At 50.1% G+C, this 27,562-nt stretch overlaps 2 protein-coding genes across 3 annotated transcripts in view; one reads left to right on the top strand and one right to left on the bottom strand.

The window, feature by feature from the left end:
• The window catches only part of LOC114038254 (phospholemman-like), a 4,761-nt gene extending 3,601 nt beyond the window's left edge, over positions 1-1,160 (bottom strand). Inside the window, exon 1 of one of the 2 annotated variants that reach the window (XM_027855487.1) lies at positions 1,045-1,160. The gene's annotated coding sequence lies outside the window, so the exon portion shown is untranslated. The remainder of the gene's footprint in view (positions 1-1,044) is intronic. The other variant, XM_027855486.1, reaches the window with a different exon arrangement.
• A 10,268-nt stretch (positions 1,161-11,428) lies between these two features.
• Positions 11,429-23,252, top strand: LGI4 (leucine rich repeat LGI family member 4). The gene is made up of 9 exons (XM_027855541.1): positions 11,429-11,754; positions 12,128-12,199; positions 12,446-12,517; positions 12,895-12,966; positions 13,208-13,279; positions 14,163-14,332; positions 16,300-16,464; positions 16,660-17,171; positions 20,546-23,252. The coding sequence occupies exons 1-9, from the start codon at positions 11,573-11,575 to the stop codon at positions 20,858-20,860; spliced, it is 1,632 nt and encodes a 543-aa protein (XP_027711342.1). The 5' UTR covers positions 11,429-11,572; the 3' UTR covers positions 20,861-23,252.
• The last annotated feature ends 4,310 nt before the right edge of the window (positions 23,253-27,562 follow it).

Raw genomic sequence — 27,562 nt, 5'->3', positions numbered from 1 at the left:
CACACACACACACACACACACAAGGTCACACACTCCATAACCCATTCTCTGCCACTGTAACGTCCCTGGCATCCTGCCTAACCCTCGCCTGACCCTTGGGCATGGGACTCAGGAGTATAAATATTTCCAGCATCACCCCAGAGGAATTTGCCTCCCTATGTAGCCATGACAACCGCACCCTGTCCTTCCCTCTAACTGGCAGAGGGACACCCAGCCACGCTCAGGGAGGGGGATGCAGTGACTGACAGGGGGAGCCTAGTCAGCTCCAGCACATACTCCTCCCCCCACCCCACCCCCCACTCTGATGCACAGCTGTACTTTGCCAAGGGGTGTCATTGTTGACAAAAACAAACTCTCGGGGAATTTCTAGAACAGTCGAACAAACAGACCCACAGAACTCTGTCCCCAACTACATCTGGAAGAGCCAGCCTGAGCAGCTTTTGGGGTAGAGAAGCTTAGCTGTGTCCAGTTAGGGAGAGGGACACACACACACACACACACACACACACACACACACACACACACACAGAGTCACTCCAGCACATAGCTTGACCCAACAGCCCTGCCCAAGGTAAGCCCGGGGTAGACTGGTAACCCTCGGTCACATCCTTGCCCAACGTTCCAGGGTGGGGTGTGTATGTGGGGGGTGCCTCTAAGCTCTCCCCTCTCCTCCGTAGCTAAGATACAGCCCAAACCCCTGGCTCCTCGGGCACACACAAACACACACATACCGCTGTTACTCCCTAGCCCTCAGACCAGTCAGGGGGGCAGAGGAGATAACAGCAGAATCCCCTCTCTTTCTCTCCAGCCCCTCCAGCAGGAGCCCCAAAGCCAGGCGAGGTAAAGCAGACCCACGGTAACCCCCCACCCTACCCCCATCATCCCACTTCACTTGTACTCCTTCACACACTCCCATACTGGCCCAGGACATTCTCTCCTCTCTGCTCCCAAAATAGGAACCCCCTCCCCCCCAAACCAGAGGGCGAGCCAGGGGAAAGGGCAAATCATGGCTGGGAAACCTCCGGGGCTTGGGGGAAAGCTCACCCCAAACAGACCAGTACTCGATCCTAGGCTGTCTGTGTTCAGGGGTCCCGAAGGCTGTGCTGAGGACCCCCTGGGCCTGGATGCACCGCCCCCCTCCTCCTCCTCTTCCTCCCCTCCCTTCTCCTCCCCAGGCGCTGTAACTGGAGCCCAGGCTGGAGGGAGGCCAGGGGGCGGGGGACTTGGGGAGGGCGAGGCCCCCGGCCAGAGCGAGCCCAGGGCCCGTTAGCTTAACTCTCTCCTCGCAAACAAGGGTGAAATATGCTACTGGCAGGCACCCACATGGGAGGAGGCCAGCAAAGGGGGATAGTGGGGTCTGGTGGAGACTGGGCTACAGTTTCTGGCCATAGGAAGACACACACAGGTCTACCTCATGCTAGGCTGATAGGGCCAGACCAACCCCCCTCCCCGGGCCTCTCCAAGAGAAATCTCTCTGAATGTTCTAGCAGCTATTGAGAATCCCCTCACCTCTTCCCAAAAGCCTGCCGAGATTGATCAGAGGAGAGCTGGTGGCTTCCCCTTCATCTACATTCCTCCTCCAAGCTAGTGCCTTTGACACTCTCCCCCACCCCCAATTAGGGGAGGTCTACTTTATCCCAAATATGAAGCTTCAGTCCTATTTTGTTGTTCAGTTGTTTTACAGTTGTGTCCAACTCCTCTTGACCCTATTTGGGGTTTTCTTGTGGTTTACCATTTCCTTCTCTAGTTCATTTTACAGATGAGCAAACTGAGGCAAACAGGGTTAAATGACTAGCTCAAGGTCACACGGCTAGTAGGTGTCTGAGGTCAGATTTGAACTCACAAAGAAGAGCCTTCCTGAGGGCAGGTCCGGCGCTCTGTCCACTGCGCCACCCAACTGCCTCATTCCTATGAGTGTCATGAAAATCAATCATTGCCTTCCCCCCCCCCCCCAGACCTGAGGTTATGATTCATGTTCTCTGTGTCTCTGTTGACATGACCTTAGACCAGGAATTTGCCTGGTCTGGGTGCCTCAGTTCTTCACCTTATTATAACCACCAAGACTTGAAGACTCCTCCAGACACACCCTCAGACACGTTAATATCCAGACATGCCAACACATGGACACCCAGAAACAAGTGAACATAGGGAGGCATGGTGGTAATAATAATGATAATGATAATAGCAGCTAATATTTCTATAGTGCTGACTGCGTGCCTGGCACTGTGCTAAGCGCTTTACAATTATTATCTCCTTTGATCCTCAGACCAATTCTGGGAGGTAGGTGCTGTTATTATCCCCATTTTACAGTTGAGAAAATTGAGGCAAACAGAGGTTAGTGTCCAAGGCAGGATTTGAACTCAGGCTTAATAACTGCAAGCCTGGCACTGTACCACTTAACTTCATAAGTTTGCAGCGCTCTGTCCCCCTCTCTCTGTCTCTGTCTCTGTCTGTCTCTGTCTCTCTGTCTCTCTCTCCCTCTCTCTCTCTTTCTCTCTCTCTCTCACACACACACAGAGAGGCCAATACTCATAAGCAGCTCCCCTGGCTCCTAAACCTTTCACCTCTCTTGGTCTCACAGCCCAACCTGAGGCTCCCCTCTCTTGTGACACCCTCCTTTGCCCCCAAGGCCAGCTTTTGGGTTAACTTGGTTCTGGTCAGGTCTTTGCTGCTTCCCCAGGGGAAACAGGACAGGTCCCCACCCCATCCTGAGGCACGTCCCCTGTTGCCTTCACATATGGATGTTGGATCACCTGTGGGCCTGGGCATGGTCCCATTTGGACTCAGCTCTGGGGCAGGACCCCTCCTACCCTTCTGTCCCAGATCACTCCCAGGGTCACTGACCAGCCCTGGTTAATGATCATCTTAATGTTTGAACAACCCAGGAGGGGAAAAGAAGCTTTGGGCCTGGGACATGGCCACCTGGATGCTAGAACTGTTCTCCAATCCATGGTCCTCCTCCCACCTTTCCAACTCTGGCTGTAACTTCCACCACCTTCACCATCCAGGAAGCCTTCCTGGGTTCATTCCACCTAGTTACCATCACACATTCAAAGCCCTCCACCAGGGCTAGAAACTGTCATGGTCTAGGATCAAGCACATAGAAATCTGGGGGAGTCAGAAGATCTGATTTGACTCCTAATTCAAACCCGAGGGCTGCTGCTTGCTCCTAATGTGGCGTTGAGCACAGCCCCTAGAATTCTCTGGACCTCAGTTTCCTTTTCCACCACATGAGGGCATCAAGCCTGATGGTCTCTAAGGTTCCCTCTCTAAATCCTGGGATCTCAGGACCTTAACCCTGAGGGGCTCAAGTTGTCTACAGTAGCTGACAGAGTCTCTGAGCTAGACAGGACTAAAAAAGGCGTCAGGAATCCCACCCACAACATCAGAGACGTGGTAACTAAAGACCTCCAGTGAAGGGGAACTCCCTCTTCAAGCCCACCCTTGTGTGGAGCTCTCCTTGGTAGGAGGCCAGCGAGGTGGCTCGGTGGATGGAATACCAGGCCTAGAGTCAGGAAGATTCATCTTGCTGAGTTCAAATCCACCCTCAGACACACACTAGCTGTGTGACCTTGGGCAAGTCACTTCCCTCATTTGCCTCAGTTTCCTCATCTGCAAAATGAGTTGGAGAAGGAAATAGCAAACTGCTCCAGTATCTTTGCCAAGAAAATCCCAAATGGGGTTAAGAAGAGTCAGACATGACCAAACAACAACAACCACAAACATTGGGGGAAACTTATTCTTATCCCCACTCCACCATTATAATTCTCTCTGGGAACTCCAGGAACAACCAAAGGGCTAACTTCAATTTGCATTTGTTTTAAAGCCCCATGACAAGCTGGTAGGTTGTACAAGAATTATTAACTCCATTCTAAATATGAGAAAATTGAGGCTAGGAAGTAAAATGACTTATCTGTGGAAACACAACTCATAAGCATGGGAGGCAGGATTCTTCAGTCTGGTGCTCTCTATATCCATTCTGGCACTTTCAAGTCACTTTCCATCTCCAGTTTCCTCCTTTGTAAAATGGTAGATGTCACCACCATGCCCCAGCTGCCTTTCACCTCTCCCCTGTGACCCCTTTCTCCCATTGGCAAATTCCTCCAAGCATCTCCATTTTGGAAAGGGACCCTGATCAGTCACCCTTCATTCTTTTGTTCACCACCGTGCCTCCATTACATAGCCCCCACCCGGAAGCTTTTCAGCTGTCTTTTATATATTGTCTTCCTTCATTAGAACGTAAGCTCCTTGAGCACATACGTTTGTAGATCTGACCAAGGCCTTTGATATTGTCAATCACAAGGGCTTACGGAAAATTATGTCAAACTTGGGTTGCTCAGAGAAGTTCATCAATATTGTACATCAATTTCATGACATCATGTTTGCCTGGCTTCTGGATGACGGACGACGCTCTCGAGCTTCCCCAGTCATCAATGGAGTGAAGCAAGACTGTGCTTGCTCCCATGCTTTTGAGTACGATGTTTTCAGCCGTGCTGTCAAATGCCTTCAATGAGGATGAACATGGCATCAGGTCAGCTACCACACTGATGGTAAATTCTTCAACTTGAAAAGGCTACAAGCCAAGACTAAAGTGGAGGGAGAGCTGGTATGTGATTTTTTTGTTCATTGTGCACTCAATGCAGCCTCTGAAGCTGAGATGCAACGAAGTATGGATCAATTCTCTGCTGCTTGTGCTAATTTTGGCCTAACAATTAACACCAAAAAAACAAAGGTGCTCCGTCAGCTACCACCACATTGTCCATAACATGGAACCATCGGTTACAGCAAATGGAGAAATCTGAATGCTGTGGATAAATTCATTTGGCAGTATACTTTCCAGGTATGTACATGTTGATGATGAGGTTGAGGCATGCATTATCAGAGCTAGCTCAGTGTTTGGGAGACTCCAAAGGAAAGTGTGGGAGAGAAGAAGTATTAGACTGACTACCAAACTGAAGGCCTACAGAACCATTGTGCTGACCTCATTGTTGTATGCCTGTATGCCAGTATACCAGAACCATGCCAGGAAACTGAATTGCTTCCATTTGAATTATCTTAGGAAGATTCTGAAGATCACCTGGCAGAATAAGATACCAGACATTGGGGTCCTTTCTCAAACTAAACTACTAAACATTTAAACTCTACTGCAGACAGGGCAACTCCGATGGGCTGGCCATGTTGTTTGAATGCTAAATGTGCGCTTGTCAAAAAGACTATTTTATGGAGAACTCACACAGGGCAAGTGTTCACATGACGGTCAGGAGAAGTGATACAAGGACATTCTCAAGGTCTCTGTTAAGAACTTTGGAACTGATTAAGTGACATGGGAGTCACTGGCATAGGACAGACCAGCATGGCATGCCCTCATCAGAGAAGGTGCTGTGCTCTATAAGCAAAACAGAATTGAAGTAGCTCCAGAGAAATGCAAGATACACAAACTTAGAGAATCCGCCCCAAAGGTTTGCACAAACTATTTGTGCCTGATTTGTGGTAGAACATTCAGAGCTTGTACTGGTCGGACACACTGTACCTTGACTCTGGCATGGTGATGTCATTTCGGTTGTCTTCTAGAAGGAAGGGCAGACAACCAACCAAGCTTCCTGAGGGCAAGGACTGCCTGTTTTTAACTCGTATTTGGTAAATACTTAATGCAGTGCTTAACATACAGTAAGTGCTTAATAAATGCTTGTTGACTTATTGACTAAAATGAGACGTTTAAGCTAGTTGTTGTAACTACAGTGGTTCTCAAAGTATGGTCCTGGGGACCCTTAGGAGTCCTCTAGGCCCTTTCAGGGGGGCCTTGAAGTAAAAACTTTTTATAATAATACTAAGGCATTTTAACTTCCAGTATGGTAAATATACATGAGTATAACCCATATAAACACAGTTCTTGGGGGCAGGATCCTCAATAATTTGGGTTCTGATACAAAAAAGGCCAGAGAAACTCTGACCTAATACAATCCTGCTAACTGGGTGCACTATACAATTATGCTATCTAATTTCAAGGGGGCCCTCACTGAAGCAAGGCAATCATCCTCCTCTCCCCTCCCCCATTTTTTGTCCCAATCACCACAGCAGCTATTACAAGCCTTCTGTCTCCCCAAAAGTCTCCCATTGGACCTCTCCTTCAGCTGAGGTCTTGGCCTTTTCTTCCTCCCTGCTCAATTGAAGCCACTCATGAAGAGTTCACACTTCTCTCCTCTTCCTTAGTCATCGAATGGACGTGGCCTCAGATGGACGGAGACCTGGAAAAGACCTTAATTTTTTTTTTTAGGCAATTGGGGTTAAGTGACTTGCCCAGGGTCACACAGCTAGTAAGTGTCAAGTGATTGGTCTAAGGCTGGATTTGAACTCAGGTCCTCCTGACTTCAGGGCCAGTGCTCCATCCACTGCGCCACCAAGCTGCCCCAGAAAGACCTTAATTTAGAAAGGCTAAGGTCACCCAGTATATCCTGGGCCATCTCCAATCCTCTTGACTTTTGTCTTGCTATTGGACTTCAATGACTCTGGAGGAAAGAGTGGGGCTGATGACTTTGCTCAGCCCTGCCTTACTTCAATCCAATTCACATGCAAGCCAAGACATCATCACCCTCCTGATGTCACTGGGTCCCTTCAAGCATGAAGGATGAATAGCAATGTAACATCTCACATAAAAATTATAATAGCTAACATTTATATAGTGCTTACTATGTGCCAGGCACTGTGCTAAGCACTTTACAGTTTTCTTATTTGATCCTCACAATAACCCTGGGACGTAGGTGGTATTATTATTATTCCCATTTTACAGATGAGGAAACTGAGGCAAACAGGTGAAGTAAGTTGCCCGGGGTCACACAGCTACTGAGATTCTGAGGCCGGATTTGACCTCAGGTCTTTCTGACTATAGGCCCAGCATTCTATCCACTAGCTGCCCCATCCCTTGGACACCGTCCTCCGCCATCTCCTTCTTCATCTCTATGTCTTACGAAGACGTGGCTGACCCTTCTTTTTGAGAAGATGGTCACCCTTGATTCCATCCCCTTCTAACTTCTCAGGCAGATTATTGTGACTCTCAGTCTGCCTTTCTAATCTTCATGCTTCTCCTTATCTCTTCAGTCTTTAACTGCCACCTACAAACCTGCCCACATCTCCCCCATCCTTACAAAAACTGCCCTTCATGCAACCATCTCTGCTACCTAGCCTTTACATCCCAGCCAAACTCCTGAAGAAAGCCATTTACAATGGGAGCCTCCATTTCCTCACCTCTCAGCTCTGCTGAAACCTTGGGAATCTAGTTTCTGGCCTCATCATTCCCTCCAGAGCTACCAATCATCTTCCCACAGGCAAGTCCAACGGCCTCCTCAAGCCTTCTCCTCCTTCATTTCTGCAGCCTTTGGACATTATCACACAGACAGATACTCTCTTCTCTGGTTTTCTTTTTTCCGCACAGCTCTCTCCTGGTCTTCCTCTCCATGTCTGACCCCTCCTCTCTTATTGGCTGTCCATCCATGCCAGCCATCCATGGTGTCTTCTCGTCAAAGCTCTGTCCCGGGCCTTCTTCTCCCACTATACTACCTCACTTGGTATCCTTATGGACTCCTATAGATCCTAGTAGCATCTCTAGATGGCTGACTCTCAGTTCTATTTATCCAACGCCCACCTCTCAACTGAGCTCCGGTCCTATGCTGCTGACTGCCTTTTGGACAGCTCAAACTGGACATCCCAGAGACATCCCAGAGTCAACATTCCAAAACAGAACTTTCTCCCCAAACTCCTATTACTGACCACTGGCCTTCCAATCACCCAGGCTTGCATCTTGGACATATTATTCCTCAACTCCACATTCTCCCTCACTGCACATATCCAATGTTTTGTCATTTTTCTCTACTTCATCTCCATTTGTCCCTTTCTTTCCACTTCCATGGGCAGTACCCCAGTTCACACTCTTGGGACCTCTCATCTCCTGCTTCTGAGCCTTTGTATCGCCTGTGCCCCCTGCCTCGAACGCCCTGCTCATATCCACCTGTAGAATTCCTGGCTTCCTTCAACACTTGGTTCAAGAGCTGCTCCAGTAAGAGACCCTTCCTGGTCACTCCATGTGTTGGTAATTTCCCAAGGTTACCTTGTACCTTCTCTCTCTGTCTCTGTCTCTCTCTCTCTTCCCCTCTCTCCCTCCCTCTCCCTCCCCTTCCCTACTCTCTCTCTTCTGTCAGTCACTTTCTCTCCCTATCCACTTTCTCTTTTCTCTCCTCTGTCCATCTGTATGCCTTTCTCCTCCTCCTCCTCCTCCTTCTTCTTCCTTCCTTCCTTCCTTCCTCCTGCCTTGCCTCTGTCAATCTGTCTCCCTCTCTCTCCTCTTTCTCCTCTATGTCTGTGTGCCTTTCTTCTCTTTCTCTGTCTCTCTGTCTCTCTCTGTCCTGTCTATGTCTCTGCCTTCTGTCTCTGCTTCCCCCTCTGACTTTCTTCTCTCTTTTCCCTCTCTCATATATATATATGTATACATACACACATATATGTGTATGTGTACATACATATGTATACATATTCTTTTTCAGCATTTATTTATTTTAATTTTAATTTATGGAGTGAAACAAGCATTTCCATAACATAGCATAATAAAAATATGATTGTACGTGAAACTGCAAATCATTGCACTCTCTATAGATATATCAAGAAAAAGAGAGAAACAGCAACAGGAAAGGATATATGTGTGTATATTATATATGTGTATTATATGTGTGTGTGTGTATATATTCATATACATGTATATGCTTCTTACCTTACCATTCAATGAAAACTGTTGTCTGCAGAATCAACGATGATCTCTTAATTGATAAATCAAATGACCTTTTCTATGCTATATACCTATTTATGATCATGCTGTCTTCCTCACTTGAACATAAATTCCTTCAAGGCAGGGACTGGTTTTGCTTTTTCTCTGTATCCCTGGCACTTAGCCCAGTGCTGGGCACAACTTAATAAATATTTTTATTTATTATTTATTTTTATATTTATATTTATTATTATAAAATAATAAATATAAGAAAAATTATAAAATAATAAATAAACACTTAATAAATATTTACTTGTTTAGTGATATGGAAGGTCCTTTCCATTTCTAACATTCTGCAAACCTCTCTATTCATAAGACCACAGACGTTATCATGGACCTGAGGCAGCCCCTTCATTTAACAGATGTAGAAAGTGAGGCCCAATTTAAAACTCAAAATCTTATGGAAGTCAATGTTGAAAACTAAAAATTAATTAATTAATTATTTTTTTAAAAAATGAGGCTCAAAGAAATAACGTGATCTGCCTTAAATCACACTGGTAGTGAGTGGCTGAGGGAGAATTTGAACCTACAACTCCATACTCTTTCCACTATACTATGCTACTTTTATGCCTTAAGCTGTTCCTTGCATCTGTGGTATATCCAATTTTCCCTAAATAAGGAGCCAAAGCATGTGACTCTAGGAATATCACATCATCAGTCTATTTCCTCATTAATTTTGAGAAGTGGGAGTGCAGACCCAAGATTTCATCTGTGTATGAAGCTCTCTGTGTGGGAACTCCTTCTACGAATACATATCTCAGCTCCCAGGAGCATGGATTTAGAGATGAGGAAATGGAGGCACAGAGAGGTCATGATTTGTCCAGTAAATGTCCGGGGTGGGATTCAAACCCAGTTCTTCCAAGCCCAGAGCTCTGTCTCCTACTGTATGCTGATCAGCCGCTCACCTGGCAAGGGGTAGTGACTTGTCCAGCCTATGTTGAAACAGGACTCTAACTCAGGTCTTCCTGACACCTAGGGCAGCCTGCTGTTCACTTCACTCTCAGAAACGAGAAATATTTGATAAAATTAAAATACGTATAACAGCACTTGATCCCTCTCAGGGGTAGATGCAGGGAAAGGGTGCTTTGGAACAATGGACACAGTCTTGGCCTTGGAGTCAGGAGGACCCGGGGTCAAATATTGCTTCAGCCACTGACTACCTGAGTGACCCTAGACAAGTCATTGTCTCTTTCAAAGCCTCAGTTTCCTCATTTGTATAATGAGGAGGTTCGACTAGATGACCTCTAAGGTCTCTTCTGGCTCTAAATCCATCCTTAAAATAATAGAGAAGTGGGGTGGCTTGTGTTAATAAAACAATCTCACACTTACATAATGCTTTAAGGCTTACAAAACACTTTACAAATAGGACCTCATTCTGTCCTTACAACAACCCGGAAAGGTAGGTGCTGTTGACATTTGACAGATGAGGAAACTGACACAGATTGGTTAAGTGACTTGCCCAGGGTCACACAGCTAGTAAGTGTCCGAGGCTGGATTGCTCAGGGCTCTCTCCCCACATTGGGCAGAAGCTGGAGAATTGCTCCCAGCTGAGCCCTTCCGGCTCCGTGCTCAGACTTTCTCAACTTTCTCATTTTGTTTTGTTTTTTCTTGGAAGGGCTGGGGGAAGAGAGCTCAGTCCCAGCACTGTCCAGCAGAGGGCAACCTGGAGCTGCAGTTCTAGCTGGGTCTGGCCTCACCCTGAAAAACTCTAGGGTGTCCGAAGTCACTCCCCACCAGCTCACACTGTGCCCCTCCCCATAATAGGGAGGGCTCAAGGATGGCTTCTGTCCAGAGGCTGGAGCTGAGAAAGGGATGACGTTTATCTCAACTATCCGTTCTAGTTGTACAAAGCACTTTCCACTTTAGAAAGCACTTTCAGAAACTTTATGCAGAGGGGTGCTCTGGAGTCCGGGTGTCAGTTTGTGGGCCCTGTCCCCCTGCCCCCCACAGGGGACCCAGGCATCTGCTTCCTGCTGTGTCTGCTCCTCCCCTCCCTTCTCACACATCCCACCTACACACACACACACACACACACACACACACACACACACACACACACACACACTCCTTTCTGGCCCTTTCTGCTGCAACCCTGGCATCTGGTTCTCTGGTCCCACCCCACCCCACCCAGCCCCTAGCCTCCCAGGCCTCCAGCCTGACCCTCCTTTGGTCAGGCCCCTTTTTCTTCTTGCTTGGCGGGTGGGGGTGGGTTCCATCCTATCCCCTCCCTGGAGGCGGTGTCTTTCCTAATGGTCTCTGACCCTCCCCCTCCAGATTTCCACCCTCCAACATCCTCCCCCCAACCCCAACGTCTGCCTGATACTGAGTCCCTTTCCCAACCCCAGGGGAGAAAAGGGTTGGAGGAGGGAGTAAGGGAGAGACGGGGCCCAGAGACAGAGGGAGCCCGGGAAAGGCACAGCGAAGCAAAGAGAGCCAGAGACGAAGGCACCAGAAAGGGAGTCAGAGAGGGACCGAATCAGAGCAAAACGGACAGAAACAGAGGCAGAGGCTGTGGGAGATAGAGCTGGGGTGGGCAGGGAGGGAGACAGTGGCAGAGGCTGGGATCCGGAGGCAGGAGGAAACGTGGGCTGGGAAGGACCAGGTGGGGGAAGGGAGCAGAACGAGGGAAGAGCAGAGCCCGAAGGCTGGGGTGCTTTAGGGAGCCTGCCTGACAGGCCTGGGCTTCAAGGGGGAGGAAAGGAAGCGGCAGACAGAGACCTGGACCAGCCTGGGCCACCAGCCCAGGGTTGTTGAGACACCATGGGGGGCCTGGAAGGAGCCAAGCTGCTGCTGCTGCTGCTACTGCTGTTAGGGGGGGCGGGGATAGCCTGGGAACCACACAAGGGGAAGTGCCCCCCAAGTTGTTCCTGTACCAAAGACAGTGCCCTGTGCAACGGCTCCCCCAAAGTGCCCGAAGGCTTCCCCCCTACCCTGCTGTCCCTGTGAGTCTGCCCAAAGCCAATGGCCCAGTTGGGGGTGTGGCCCCCGGGACTGGGGGATGGATACTTGCATCCCTGAGGTGGAGGACAGCAGCTAGGACACCAGAGTCCGTGGAGGAATGGGGAACAGGAGATAGCTATCTGAGGCTGCGGCTGGGGGGACCCACGATCCATGGAAGAATGGGGAATGAGAGCTAGCTCCTGGAGAGGGAGGGCATAGGGCAGATACAGGCCAGGACTGGGTCCCTCAAAGGATAGGCAAGAGATACGTGGATCTTTGAGTGGCGTTAGATGCTTGGGTCCTTACAGGAGAGCCGGGAGCAAGGAAGCCCGATCGGCTGAAGGGCTGATCCAGGTTACCTCTGCATGCCCTTAGGTCTTTGGTAAGATCTGAAGTGACTCACCTTACCTCTGGCAGCTTCCTGGAGACCCCCTCCCTGCACCTTCTGTAAGCTGTCTTGGACTCTGGGACAGACAGAAACCAAGCGCTGGGAGAGTGGGAAGGAAGGGAGGGGAGTAGGGGGGGCTAATAATGTGTCTTTGGAGAAGGGCCAAAGTGTGTGGGGGAGGGGGAGCTGGGGTCTAGCAGATTGGAGTGGGAGGGGGGAGGAGGAGAAATGAGAGAGAGGAGGAGCACAGAGCCCTCTTCGCCTTAGTCCCGAGCTGGGACCCCCAATCTTAAATTCCTTCACAGTCTCCTCACAGCCAACACCTTCTCTGTGATTGGAGATGATGCTTTTGCTGGCCTCTCCTATCTGCGGTATCTGTGAGTGGGGCCTCTGGGGTGGGGGGATCGGGGATTACTTGGGGGGAGGAAAGAGATTGGGCTGAGGAGGTTGGGGGCTGCATGGGCTCAGAGGGGAGAACTGAGAATTGGGGAAATGATGCCTCCCCAGCTCCCCTTACCTTCCGGAGTGGAGGGGTGGGGAGAAGAGGTCTGAACTGAAGGCTTCCCCGGGTCACTGCTGACTCTCCATGTGACCCCAGACCGGTCAACTTGCCTTTCTATGCTCTAGTCACCCCAACTTCGAAACAGAAAGGAGGTCTCTGGCCCCACCTGCCTTATGGGACGAGGCTTCCGGGGGGCCTGCTGATGGGTCCCTGAGGCTGGGGTTACCCCTGGGGCCCCCTCTCCTCCCCCAGGTTCATTGAAGACAATCACATCAGCTCCATCTCCAAGAATGCCCTCCGGGGGCTGAGATCCCTCACACACCTGTGAGTGTTCCCCTTCTTGCCAATGGCATCTCCCCTCCCCCAGCAACCACTTGACATGTCTGTGACATGGAAATTCCCTTGAAGTAATGCTCCCCACCACTCTGGAGTTACTCCCACCCCAGGGTCCCCTTTGATTCCTTTTGGCCTGACCAGCCCCTGCTCCATGCCCCAAGGCCTTGTCGGAAGGAAGTGATTTTAAATGTGTGTCACCATCCCTTTTACTTCCCTCTCCGCATCCCAGGAGTTTGGCCAATAACCATCTACAGACCCTGCCCAAGTTCCTGTTCCGAGGACTGGAGACCCTGAGCCATGTGTGAGCCACAGGGAAGGGTACGGGAGGAGTAGGTTGAGGTGGGAACTGGAAGGGGGCACCTCCCATGAGTCTCCCAACTTCCAGGAATGGGGAGGGGAGTGGGCATAGGGTAGAGAAAATTGCTAGCTCCAGAGGGAAGAGTCAGAAGCTGGGGATGTGAAAGGAAGAGAGAGAACCGTACACAAAGAGGAGGCTGCAGAAAGAGTACAGACTTGGGAGTCAAAGGGTCTGGATTCAAATCCCACCTTTTTCACTTTCTGCCTGTGTGAACTTGGACAAGTCACCTAACTTTTTGGCCTCTCAGGTCCTTCCTAGCTCTGCATCTATGACCTTATAATTCTAGGCTGCCTTGAAGTAGTGAGTTCATCCATCACTGGGAGACCTTTAAGGGGAAATTAAAAGATCACTTCTCAGCAACATGGTCCAGCTCGGAATAATTATGATCTGGAGTCCATTCCCACTTGGAAATTCTGTGGTTCTGGAAGAGACAGGGTTAGGGACACAGAAGGGGAGTAAGCCAGAGGTGGACAGTTTGAGCACATGGCTAAAATATGCCACCCAGGGTAGGCAGAGTCAGAGGTTCTGGGTTCAAACCTGATTTCCATCATTTACTACTTCTGTGATCTTGGGCCAATCTCCCGAGCTTTCCGAAACTGTTTGCTCCTCATTGAATTAATTAAGCTCGTCTCTAAAGTCTCCTCCAGTTCTAAATTCTATGAACCCACCAGGAGTGGGGAACCTGCAGCCTTGAGGCCACACGTGACCTCAAGGCTGCAGGTTTCCCACACCTGAATCAGAAGTCCCAGATCATCAAAGGTGGAATCCATCAGCTGGGGCTTAGAGGAGTGGGAGGAATTTGGACTTCTCTTATTTTCACCACCAGGGATCTTCGGGGAAACCCGTTCCTCTGTGACTGCCGCCTGTTATGGCTGGTCCTGTGGCTGCCCCGAGTGAACGCCAGCGTGGGAGTTGGAGCCTGTGCAGGGCCCACGCCTTTAGCCAACAGGCAGCTCCAGCACCTGGACCCAGACACCTTCCATTGCAGGACTGTGGGTATGCCTTTCCAGGGAGTGCAAGGTCCAATGCCAGAGACCAGAAAGAAAAGATTGGGGCATGTTCCTTCAACAGGCATTTACAAGTGCCTAACACACACACCTATTAATGTACCCCACATCTCCTCTATTAGAATGGAAGGTCCCTAACGGCAGGGACATTTCCTTTTTTTTTTTTTTTAACCCTAACCCTTTTTTTTTTTGACATTTGCCTTTTTTTAATCCTCACCTCTTGGCACAGTGCCCAGCACCTAGTGAGCCCTTAAAAATGCTTGTTGATTGATTCCCTAGGGGTATGCTGAGGCAGCTGGGTGGCTCAGTGGATAGAGTGCTGGGCCTGGAGTTAGGGAGACCTGAGTTCAAATGAGGCCTCAGATACTCACTAGCTGTGTGACCCTGGACAAGTCACTTATGTTCTAAGCAACTCTAAGACTCTTTGTTGTTTTTGTTTTGTTTTGTTTTGTTTTTAGGCAACTGGGGTTAAGTGACTTGCCCAGGGTACAAAACAAAACAAAAACAACAAAGAGTCTTAGAACATAAGTGACTTGCCCAGGGTCACAAGCTAGTTAAGTGTCAAGCGTTTGTCTGATTCCGGATTTGAACTCAGGTCCTCCTGACTCCAGGGCCGGTGCTCTATCCACTGCGCCACCTAGCTGCCCCTTCTAAGACTCTTAAGTTGCAGAATAGATGCCATCTGCAATGATGGATGGAAATTTCCTCAGGATGAGGTCCCTAAACCAAAGTTCTAGGCACTTTGCTGGGTCCACAAAGAAAAAAAAAACCAACTCTGCCCTCAAGAAGCTTACACTCTATGGGGAGGGGAGAGATATGGCTGGGACCAGAGGGTAGCAGAGGCCAAAGGACAGGATTACTTCGTTTCTGAAAGGCCCACAGGCCAAGGGGCTAGATATCAGCATCTGTGAAGGGACTGGGAGCCAGCAGGCCAGAGTGGTTATTTGGTTAACCCACTAGGTTCTTACTATATGCCAGGTACTGTGTTAGACACTGGGGACAGACATACAAAGAATGAAACAATCCCTAGTCACAACAAGCTTGCATGTTCATGGGAGAGATGAGTACATATAAAATATATGAGGGGCAAATTTAAAGCTAATAAATATATTTGTATATGTATTATGTATTACTATATACATATTATATATATATATATCCGTATCTTATTGTAAAGTGTGTCATTAAAGGCAGTTGGGCCCTTGTACTTGAGAGGTGAGGGCATCAGAAAAGGCCTTATGGGAAAGATGGTAGTTCAGCTGTATCTCCTAGGAACAGAGGGACCCTGTGAGACAGAGATAAGAAGGGAGTACCTGGGGGACAGCCAGTACAAAGACACTGAGGTGGGAGATGGACTGTTGGGAGTAAGGAGGCCACGTTGCCTGGCTGGCAGGGTGCAAATATCCAGTGAGTCTGGGGAGCAGAGGCTGACGTTTCCTGTTGCCTGAGCAAAAACTTCTTTTTTTTTTTTCTACATTTAATTTTTATTTTATTTTTTCTCAATTACATGTAAACAAAAATGTTTAGCATTCTATTTTTTTTTAATTTTGAGTTCTATATTCTCTCCCTTCCTTCCCCTCCCCCCTCCTTGAGAAGGCAAGCAATTTGATATGGATTATTCCCGTGAAGTCATGCAAAACATGCTCATATTAGCCATGTTGCAAAAGAAAATCGAGGCCAAAAAGCCCCAGAATAATAAAATAAAATAAAAAAGTCTGCCTCAGTCTACACTCAGAGACCATCAGTTCCCTCTCTGGAGGTGGATAGCATTTTTCACCAGGAGTTCTTTGGAATTGCATTAGATCATGGTATTGCTGAGAACAACTAAGTCATTCACCGTTGTGTACAGTAGTCTTCCGGTTCTGCTCATTTCACTTTGCATCAGTTCAGGCAAATCTTCCCAGGTTTTTCTGGAAGCCGAGACTGAGCAGAATCCTCCCTCTGTCCTATTCCTAGAGCTGTCCTGGTTCCAGACCCTAGGAGAACCAGCGCTTGGTGTGGAAACCTTCTCCTACCTGGGGGAGCCGCACGTGGTACTGGCCCAGCCCTTTGCCGGCAGATGCCTCTTTCTGGTCTGGGATTACATGCTGCAGCGTTTCCGGCCTGATGAAGAAATCCCGGGTGAGATCCTGATCCCCGACGCCGCCCCTCCCCCTCTCCAGCCCCTTCCCCTCCTTCCCCGTCTCAGATTCTGCCCGCCTGAGCCCCCCATCCTTCGCAGGCATGGCCCTGCCGCGTGTCCCCTGCCCCGGATCCCCCCACCCCCATCCCCAGGCGCCCCCCGTGACGTGCCCTCCTCCCCTCCCCTCCCGCCAGCGCCGTCGGTGGTGGCCTGTAAGCCCCTGGTGCTAGGCTCTCGGCTCTTCGTGCTGGTGGCCCGGCTGTGGGGGGGATCCCAGCTGTGGTCCCGCCCGAGCCGGGGGCTGCGTCTGTCGCCGTCCCAGGCCCTGGCCCCGGAGCTGCTGCTGAAGCCCAACGACGCCGAGCTGCTGTGGCTGGACGGGGAGCCGTGCTTCGTGGTGGCCGAGGTGTCCAAGGCCGGCCGCACCACGTTGCTGTGCCGCGACGGGCCGGGCCACGGCTTCTACACGCGCCAGAGCCTGCACGCGTGGCACCGAGACACGGACGCCGAGCCCCTGGAGCTGGCCGGGGAGCCGCACCTGCTGCTCGCCTCCGCCTCGCAGCGGCCGGTCCTCTACCGCTGGCAGCGCGGCCGCTTCTCACGGCGCACCGACGTGCCCGAGGCCGAGGACGTCTACGCCACCCGCCACTTCCAGGTGGGCGGAGACGTGCTCGTCTGCCTGACCCGCTACCTGGGCGACTCCATGGTGAGGACTCCGAGCCGAGGGCCCCGGGGTGGGGGGCTCCGAGGCGGCCGCTCACTCACCTGACCTGTCTGTGGACCTGGCTCTCCTGGGAGGGAAGGGGAGCCGCCTTGGAGTGGGGGTGGGACCTGGCGGGGGGGGGGGGGGGAGATCGAATCCTGTCTCAGACACGTGCCAGCTGTGTGACCCTAGGCAAGTCACAGCCACTCTGCGTCAGTTTCCCCATCAAAAAAAAAAAAAAAAGAGGTGGTTGGAGAGGATGGCCTGCTTAACCAATCTGAGCCTCAGTTTCCTCCTCTGTAAAACGAGTGGCTTGGATTCCACAGCCTCCAAGGCCCCTTTCAGCTCTTACTTTATGATTTTAATGTCCTTTCAAGATCAAAATTTTAGGATCAAGAGACTTACTCCTCAAACCCCTTGGTGCCAAGCCCCCAGATCTGATTCAATGCTCCAGAACCCATCCCCCTTCCTCCTTACTCTACTCTCATAACCCTCCCACTGGTGCCCCCAGTCCCATTTCTGACCGGTTACACCATCAACCAATCGAGGAGCATTCATTAAACACCTACTGTATGCCAAGCACCGAGGATAAAAGACAAAAGGCTAAAACCCTCCCTGCCCACAACCCAAATCTAAATGGGGAATTCACCGTGTTCATAGAGTAGCAATAACAGCTAGCATTTATAAGCACTCTAAGGTTTGCTAATTGCCATATGTATATTTTCCCAATTGATGAGCACAACAGTCCTGGGAGGATGGTACTGTTAGTACCCCCAGGTTACAGATGAGGAAATGGAAGCTAAGAGAGGTTAATTTAGAAGGAAGGAGATAAGCATTCACTAAGTATTTACTGTGTACCAAATCCTTTACAAATATCCCATTGGATTCTCACAACAATCTTGGGAGGTAGATGCAATTTTTATGCCCATTTTACAGTTGAGGAAACTGAGGTAAATGGGTTAAGTGACTCGCCCAAGGTCACCCAGCTAGTGAATATGTGAGGCAGAGTTGGAACTCAGGTCTTCCTGACTCCAAGCCCAGTGTGGTACCCATCTATAAATATATATACATATATAAAAGAGATACAATGTGTTTTGAAGGAGAAGACACTAGCAACAGGAGGGATAGCTGAGCCTTAAAGGAAGTTGAGACCCAGATGGGGGGAAGGATTTAAAGAATTGGGGGGGGGGCAGCTGGGTGGCGCAGGTGGATAGAGCTCTAGCCTTGGAGTCAGGAGAACCAGAGTTCAAATCCTGCCTCAGACACATAATGCTTCCTAGCTGTGTGACTCTGGACAAGTCACTTAACCCCACTTGCCTCACAAAAAAACAAAAAAAATACCAGTAAGGAAGGCCAGATTGGCTAGACCATCGTATGGATGGAGGGAAGTGACGTGCAAGGTCTTGACTGGCAGGTTGGAGCAGACTTGTGAAGGACTTTCTATGTCCAACACTGGAGTCGTACTTTATTCTAAAGGTAATAAGAAGTCACTCTAGTTTATTGATGTCATTAGACTTGAGCTTTGGGATGATCAGCTAAAGATGGCTTAGCAATGGGAGAAACTTCAGGCTTTGAACTGGGGATGAGTGCCCTCAACAGCAGAAGGGACACATTAGATGGATGGATGGCTGTGGACGGGGCTGGGGAGGTGAGAGGAAGGTCAGTTCAGGTTTAGGCTTTTATTGAGGTTCACACCCTTTGCTTGGTTGAGCTGGGGGAAGGGTGGAATGTTGAAGATGGGGCCTGCCAGGAGAACAAGTCATCCTTGACCCCAGGAAACTTGGGCTTGCTGGGGAGGCTGGACTTCAGCATGCAAAGCGCAAGGAAATGATCTAGGACCTCACCATATGGTATGAACCGAAGGTGCTCAGAGGAAGGAAAAGGGCCTTGGGGCTGCAGAAAGGGGCATCCAGGAGCAGCTGGGACATGAGCCAGCCCTGACACCAAGAGAGGGGAGGTCCAAGTGGACTGATAGCACAAGCAAAGGCTTGAGGGTAGGAACAGGTTTGGAGGATGGGAAGAGTCTGATTTGGATGGAAGAGGGGAATCTGTAGGAGAAAAAGTTGGAGAGGAAGTCAGGGGCAGATGGAGGAGGCTTCTGAGCAAAGAAGCTTGGCCTCGGTCTCGTACTGGAGACAAGGTTATGTCGCAGAGCGGCTGGCCTGTGGAGGCTGGAATCTCGACTGTTCCACTTATCGCTGGGTGATTCTGGGCCAGACATCTCACCTCCTACTCCTCACTTTCCTCCTCTACAGAATGAGGAGCCTGGACCTTTCAGCTCTGCTTCTAATACAGTTTTTGAAAGAGCCTCACTGGACTTATCTATAAAATGGGGGATAATAATACCTATTATTCCCTATGGTTATCCTAAGTTCTTGAGCAGAGTGGTGATTGGGTCAGGAAGATGACCAGAGAGGCCAGTGAAGTATGAATGGGAAATGAAGAGAGAATGGAGGCAGGGAGATCAGTTAAGAGGCTATTGTAATAATCTGGACAAGAGGAGTAGGTAGGTGGCGCCATAATAGATACAGCACCAGCCCTGGAGTCAGGAGGATGTGAGTTCAAATCTGACCTGGGACATTAACCAGCTGTGTGACCCTGGGCAATTCACTTGACCCTGATTGTCTCTTAAAAAACAAACAAAAAATTCCAGACAAGAGGGGATGATGGCCTGAACTAGGGACAGATGGGAGAGACATTTCAGAAGAAGGATGGACGGGACTTGGCCGAAGGTAAAGGTGGGGAACCTGCAGCTTTGAGGCCATATGTGGAATTCTAGGGCCTCAAGTGCGGCCTTTTGACCGAATCCAAGTTTTACAGAATAAATCCATTTATTAAGGGGATTTGTTCTGTGAAGTTTGGATTCAGTCAAAGGGCCGCACTTGAGGACCTAGAGGGCTACATGTGACCTTGAGGCCGAAGGTTCCCCGCCCCTGGCGCAGGGGAAAGCCTTGCTGGACTGTTGTTTTTGTTTGTTTGTTTATTTTGTTTTGTCTTTGTATCTGTAGTGCCTGGCAGTTTATTAAACATTGACCACATGCCAGGCACTGTGCTCATCTCTGTGGATACAAAGTAAAAGTGAAAATGTTCCCTGCCCTCAAGGAGCTTACATTCAACACATACATACAGGGTAAATACTAGGTAGGCTTAGAAGGACAGGACTAGTGCCTGGGGGGCCCAGGAAAGGCCTCCTACAAGATGACACTGAGCTGAGTCTTGAAGGAAGCCAAATGATCTAAGCATAGGAGAGCAGGATTGGTTAGAACCTTCCCTACAACCTTGGAATGCTACTCATCCCCCCCACTCTACTCCCAGAGCCCTGAGGGCAGGGGGCCCTCTAGGCTGCTGCCTCCCAACCCTGAACTCCACCTCTGCAGGTGATGCGCTGGGATGGTTCCATGTTCCGGCTGCTACAGGTGCTGCCATCCCGCGGTTCCCTCATCTTCCAGCCATTGCTCATCGCTGGGGATCAGCTAGTCCTGCTGGGTAGTGACTTCACCTATAGCCTGGTGTTCCAATATGAGCCGGACGTGGGGCGCCTGAAGCTTCTGCAGGAGCTGGGGCCCCCAGTGCCCTCAGCGCCCCGGGCCTTCTCCTTCATCTCTGTGGCTGGCCGAAGGTTTCTCTTCACTGCCAACTTCAAAGGCCCCACCCAAGTCTACCAGCATCTCATCCAGGACCTCAGTGCCTGACTAGGAAGGGATGAAGACCCCCTCTTCTTGTCCCATGTTCCCAGTGGGGCTGGAAACTCTTGTGACTGACAGGCAGCATCTCCACAAGGAAAGAGCCTGGGGCTGGGAAGTCAGGAGACTTACAGTGGCTGAGCCACATCTAATATACTGAGCAAGACCATTGGCTTGTTTCAGCCTATTTCCTTTCTTGGGAAAAACAAAGGGGTTGAACTAAAAGGCCTTAAAGGCCGCCTTCCAGTTCTAGCATCTTGTGAGTCTTTGAAAGCGGAGTGACGATGGGGCTGAGGAGGTATTCCTTGGAGGAAAACTCCGTGTTTGAAGAAGACTTGGGTTCCATTCTTTGCTCTGTTATTGCAGAGCCTGTTTCTTCATCTATAAAATGGGTAGATAGTGGCAGGGAGTTGGACTGGATAATCTCTAAGGACCCTTCCTGCTTTAACTCCCATGACCCAGAAGTCTATTGGGACCATCTCGCAGGACAATCTCAGATTCTGAGCCCTTGGCCCAGACAATGACCCTGACCCTCCTGGCCACTGAGGGGACCTGACCTCCTGAGAAACCCCATATTGAGTCCAGAGCACCCCAATAAGCAGGAAGCTGCCCCTGACATGGTGGCAACTGGGTAGAGGCACCAGGAGCCGGAGAAATGGCAATGATGGACCAATGTGGCCAACTCTGGACTTGGAACCAGGAGAGCTCAGTTCCAATCCTGTTCACACACCAAATTGTGTGATTCTGGGCACATTTAATTATTCCATGCCTCAGTTTCCAGATCTGTAAAATGAAGATTATCCCACTTGTGCCCCTACCTCACAGGGGTGTTGTGAGGAAAGTGCTTTGTAAATCTTCAAGCACAGAAACCTGAGTGGTTGTTTTTATATGTGGAAAGGGTAGGGGGGCAGAAGAGAGGAGCTTGGAGTAGAGGTCCAGAAATGTTTCTCGGGCTTGAGTTGAGAAATGGCTGATGTTGAGGGTTTCTAGAGTGTTTTGCTGTGAGGGGACACTGGTGGTTTATGAGTGAGAGGGGAAAAGGAAGAGGGGTGCTATGTGTGGATAAGGGGTGATGGGGGAAAGGAAGGAAAGGCACATCAGGAAAAGGGAGGGCACATACGTCCTGAGGAGTGGGACAGGTGTAGTAGTGAGGAGAGACAATGTTTTCACATGTAGGGGAAGAGGGTGTTGAATGTGTAGGGGTGAGGGGAGGAGGGGGCTGGGTAGGAAGTGAGTGTGGGGAGGGGAGGAGCTGTTACATGGGGTGGGAAATGTTTTGTACAGAGGTTGCTGTATGGGAAGGGCTGAGAGCCATGTTGGAGGTTTATGAGTGGGATAGGGGCTTGTGTATAGGGGAGAAGTGTTATATGGGAAGGGGTGGGAAGAGGAGGGGAGAAGGGGATCATGGGCAGGGGCTTTGGGAGAGGGTATTCTGTGCTTGGAGAGCTAGGGGAAGGTGGGTAACCTGAGATACCCCATCCCCACTTTAGGTTTTTTCTGCCTTCCCCCACTCCATCCTTTCCACAGCCAAGCCTTGATCACTACTCCCAGAGTCAAGATTCTCCTCCTAACCATGCCCCCCATGAGCCCTCCCATAGAGGCCTGAGCCAGTCTGCAGGGCAGGGCACATGCACAGGGAAGAGGTGGGAAAGGACAAGCATCATTTTGGCTGAGGTCCTGAGGGCTACTCAGGACTGAGGGCCATTTGTGTTGTGGCAACTGGTAACTTCAGGTACCCAGAATCTTAGAAGGGAGCAACCCAGGAGCAGCAAGAAGAGGGTGGGCACAGGGGGCCTCCACACATACAGGGATGGGGAGCCCTTCCTGGCAGAGGGTGTCGTCAGGTTTGAAGACGCAAGGAGAAAGTGGACCCTTGGGATCTTTCAGGACCACAGGAGGGTATCCTACAGTACAGGGGATCCTTGGGTCTTTGGGGTCCTAGGGGAAGATATGGTGGGATAGAATAAATGGTTAAGGTTTGGCATAGTGTATACTGGGGGTCTTTGGGGTCAGACCTGAGTTCCTGTGGGTAGGTTATTGTCAGAGCTTAGCCAAGCTGTCTTTCCTGGGTTATTGTGGGAAGCTTGGGGTCTGATGCAAACTTACACTGGTGGAGGAGGGCCAACCAGGGCCCAGGATGGACTCTGCCTTGATAAACTCCAGCATCGGGGTTTGGGGGCCACTCTTTTTAGGGGCTGTCAGAGAAAGTGGAAGCCAAACATCATCTTCCCAACAACGGAATTTAAGAGAGAAGGAGTTTATGTGATCCTGAGCCCACTTGGGAAATGGCCCAAGCAAGGGTCACTGCCCCCTCAGCTTCCCAGATCCTCTCTCCTCCTTAAGTTCCACAGGGTTTCATCCCTTTCCACCCCCATCCACTCTGTTCTCCCTCTCAGCAGCCGCTTCTAGGACATCTTGTGGTGAAGATCTTGGAATGGCTTAACTCAAAAATAAATGTAAAAAACCCCTTCTTCCACCTGGGGACAGGCTCCCAGAGAGATGATGGGTCAGCATTGGCAGTGGGCAGAAGGGCAAAGATGTAGGTGATGTAAGGCCGAAGACAGGGAAAGAAGGAACCCATCTTTCCTAGGGAAGAAAGAAGGGGTCTGCAGGGTCCGGGAGGCTGGTACCACCTCAGCAGTTACTGGCGGGGCCTAGAAGGGTGAGGAGTAGAGGAGAGAAAGATTAGATCTTCTAGTTTCTGAACTCATTACTTCACTTTTCCTTCTCTGTCTTTACATATACATGTCTCCATTCCATTCCTCTCCAGATAAACCCTGCTAGACTGGAAGTACATATCCCAGCTGGTGGGATTTCTCCTGCCCTGGGGTTATAGAGAAGGGAAAGGGGGTGGGAATAGGAAAGCAGCTCAGACATAGATCCAACCCCACCGTGCTTCCTTCCAGTTCCCTCAGACAGGCATCCCCCAAATCACCGATTTTGAAAGCGCGAAGGGATCTGAGTGGCACTCTGATCCAACCCATACCCAAAAGGAATCTTCCTTGTGACCCATCAGACCTCACTAAATAATGCTAAGGGTTAGGGGCATTAGGAATTTGGGGTCCCTTGTGCCATCAACATTTCCCGACAAAAGGGGAATCTCCCTTTAAACTGTTCATTACAGTCAATGTTTCCATGGAGAGGGAATGTAAGAGGATGGGTCTGCGGAGCCACCAGGATTTGGGTCCCCCATGGGGCCACAGACTCTGGGAGCAGAACAGGTAAAAGGACTGGGGCCTCCATTTTCCTTACCCGTGCTTCTGGCTGAATTTACATTTGCATTTGCCACCTGCATGAGAAAGAAGAAAGGAAGAGGATGAAGGGAAGTGACCCAAGGAAGGGTCACTGCCCCCTCAGCTTCCCAGATCCTCTCTCCTCCTTAATGCCCCAGACTCACTCATGAGGACGATGATGCCCACAGCACACAGGATCCCAGCACAGATCAAGCCACCCACACGTAGGCTGTGCCAGTCTGTGGGAGAGAGGCAGAGACGATCGACATCTGGCAGCCTCCCTCCCCTTCCGCAGAGGCCAGCTCACCTTCTCAGGGAAGCCACCGTTGAGTCAAAGCCCAGCTGGCCACATATCCCTTTCTATTTTGATGACATGTGAATTTCTAAGTATTCTTTCTCTTTCCCTCTGGGCCTTGTCGCTTCATCTGGACTGTAAGCTCCCTCAAGGCAGGAATTTCCTCTCCCCAGCCCACAGCTATTGTCTCTCTTTCACCTCTCCTCCAGACTGCACTGCTCCAAGCAGTTTCCATCCTCTTCACCCCAGGACCCTGGGTGGGCAAAACCAAGGAAGTTCTTACCGTAATAGAAAGGGCTGTCCTTGTCTGCAGGAAAAAAGAGACAGTGAGAACAGGATCAGGAGGGAGGGTGCCTGCACCCCCAAGGAAGTTTGGGAGGGGAGTAAGAAGCTTGGGAGTTAGGAGCAGCTAGGTGGCACAGTGAACAGAGCCCTGGTCCTGGAGTCAGGAGGACCTGAGTTCAAATCCACCCTCAGACACTTGTTAGCTGTGTGACCCTGGGTAAGTAACTTAACTGTAATTGCTTCCCTCCCCCCAAAAAAAAGAAGCTTGGGGTAACTCACCAGCTGGGTCGTTGGCTTCCAGGGCAGGCAGAACTGAGAGAGAGAGAGAGAGGGAGAGAGAGAGAGAGAGAGAGAGAGAGAGAGAGAGAGAGAGAGAGAGAGAGAGAGATCAGGGAGTGGGGTGTTGGTTTCTGAAGGCAACCTGAGGCTGGCTAACCCTTGCCTTTTAGCGGGTGGCTCTGGGTACAGGCAGATCCTTCACTAGGGGTGACTGCTCAGCCTGCTGGTGGTGCTATGCCATATGGAGGTTGGCACAGGTGTGCCTCAGAATGGGAGATCAGGCAAACTGTCAGGGTAGACAACAACATTCCTTCTCCTCCTCAAGGTAAGGAAGAGAGAAGGAAATGAGCCTTCACTGTCTAGTTTGAGGCTCCTTCTAAAGCCACTTTTGTCTGCCATCAGTTGCTGTTCTTAGCCATGTCTAATAAGGCCTCCCAGCCCATCAGCACCTCTTCTCTTAGGGACTTAGGATTTCCCAGTTTCACTCCAGTTACTGCTATTGACTCCAGCGTCTTAGATGCCCTTTCACAATACTATTGACTATTTCTGGCTTCTGATTTGAATGTGGAATGGGGAGGACAGGTGTTTCAGCTGTCTTTTTGCCCCTCTCTGGGAATATAGACTCCTAGTGACCCTGATTTCTTCTTCAGAACACATTTCCTCTTTCTTTCATTTGCCTCCTAGTATAGAAAAGTGACTGCCGTCTCTGCAATGGTTTCAGGAGTGCTCCCCAACTTGGGTTGAGGGAAATGCAGGAGGATCAGAGGTGCTGTCTTTGGGTCAAGTGAGGGAGAAGTCTAGGGAAAGGAACAGGTTTTCAGTCTGAAACTGGCACTCACCTGCCATCATCAGTAGAATGCCAACTGTTACCCCGTGCATCTTGAAGTTCAGAAGGTTGGGCCCTGTTGGGAGGAACCTCAATAGGACATGTGCCTCTCCTTCTTATCCCCCTCTCCCCTCCTCCACAACTCAGTACAGCAAACTCAAACACATGTACACATGGGCACAACACAGAGACTACAGCCTTTCTGTTGAGCCCAGGGTGGCGATAAGAAGTGAGAAAGCAGATAAGAGCAGGAGAAGGAGCTGGGGGAGGGCAGAAGTGTCTCGAAGGGGGAAATAGGAGAGCTATGTTTTGTGTGCTGGAGTGGTGGCAAATGGGGTGGGCATGGAAGAGTCTGAGCTAGTTTGGGGTAGGGGTGCTTGAAAGGGAGGAGTCTGGGGCTAGGTGGCAGGGTGCCTCTATTTGGAACAGGCTGAGGTTTCCTTGCTAGGCAGTCTCTCCCACAGACAGCTTGGAGCCTGAACGGCCCATCCCATCTTTGGGCTGGGGTCCAGAGCCTGGGGCTGGCCTGGCATGTCTGTCTGCTCTTGGTGGGGGGGAGGTCATGGTTGTGGTTGGTTGTGGGTGGGCATCAGAGCAGAGAGGATAGCTGAGCCCCAGGGGGGAGGAGGCTGCTGCCAGAGCTGAGAAGAAGCTATTTTACCAATTCCTCCACCCTGGCTTCACCCGTCTTACTTTTGTGCCCTTGGAACCCCCACCCCCATCTTCCACTTTCCAGGCCACTTCTACTCTACCCAACAAGTCAGGGCCCATCTATCTGCCTTTGGGAAACCTCCCTACAGTCTCTTTCTGGGTTTAGTATGGGCACGTGGTATTTCTTCCACCCCTTCCCCCACTTACCATGGTGTCACCGCTGATCTTTTGGGCAGAAAGGCAATGTTCTCGTTACTGTTGACTCATGGGATCTCCATGTTACTGCTAACTTAACAGAGCGTTTGTCATGCCTCATTAATGCCACCTTCCTGAGCTATGTGATTGTGGTCACTTCCTGGCTCCCTGGTACTACAGGGGACCTCTTTACCTTGAGCCCATCTCTTATTCCAGGTGACTAGCACAACATCCTCCATTATATGCATTACTACTGCCAGAGGGCCATGTTAATATTCTGCATTCACTCTGGTTACCCCTCAGAATACACTGAAGCAAATTCCTCCCTTACTTCCTATTATTCCATGTTACCCTGGTATCTGGTTATATAGCCCTGCTTCCCCTGTTATTTCATATTACTGTGGTACACTTCATTACTTTTTGTTAATGCTGTGGTTTCCTTGTGACTTTGATATACTACCCTGCCCTTATTTATGTTATATTACCACATTCCATCCTGGTTTCTGTGCCCAAACCTAGTTTGTGACTTAAACTCTCAGTAGACTGTACCCTTTGCCTCAGTAGCCATATTTATAACTAGGTTTCCTTCATTTAGTGGGCACGTTGTTGCCATTTCATTCTAACCATTCCAACCCCTTTTGTGTTCTTCCAACAGACTGAGATGCATCTCCCTCGAACTTTCTCCATTACAATCGCCATCATGCATTGGGTGCCCCGCACTGCCCAAAGTGACCAGCGGTACTGGCTTTTCTGCCACCTGGGGTCCTCTTCCTTACTCCTCCTGTATCTCATTGCCTAATGCCCTGCTCTATTGCAAATTCCTGCTGTTTTCATCATTACATTTCTCCAATACTTTAAAATCCCAAAGTGCTACCTATCCCCAAGCTCTGAGGGCTTTGAATCCCAGGCAAAATCTCACTCCTCCAGTTCCATTCCACCAAGTGTGG

This window comes from Vombatus ursinus, unplaced genomic scaffold (genome assembly GCF_900497805.2).
Source record: "Vombatus ursinus unplaced genomic scaffold, bare-nosed wombat genome assembly UNPS02010822.1, whole genome shotgun sequence".
Taxonomy (NCBI): Eukaryota; Metazoa; Chordata; class Mammalia; order Diprotodontia; family Vombatidae; genus Vombatus; species Vombatus ursinus.
The sequence above is the reverse complement of the archived record's forward strand: the minus strand, read 5'-3'. Positions and strand labels throughout refer to the sequence as shown.

What these genes read in the sequence shown, in the direction of transcription:
- LGI4 (XM_027855541.1), top strand. Translation starts at nt 11,573, where the DNA reads ATGGGGGGCCTGGAAGGAGCCAAGCTGCTGCTGCTGCTGCTACTGCTG. An exon ending in CTGGAGACCCTGAGCCATGT is followed by an intron (nt 13,280 to 14,162) that starts GTGAGCCACAGG and finishes TTTCACCACCAG; the next exon opens with GGATCTTCGGGGAAACCCGT. An exon ending in GCTACCTGGGCGACTCCATG is followed by an intron (nt 17,172 to 20,545) that starts GTGAGGACTCCG and finishes CCACCTCTGCAG; the next exon opens with GTGATGCGCTGGGATGGTTC.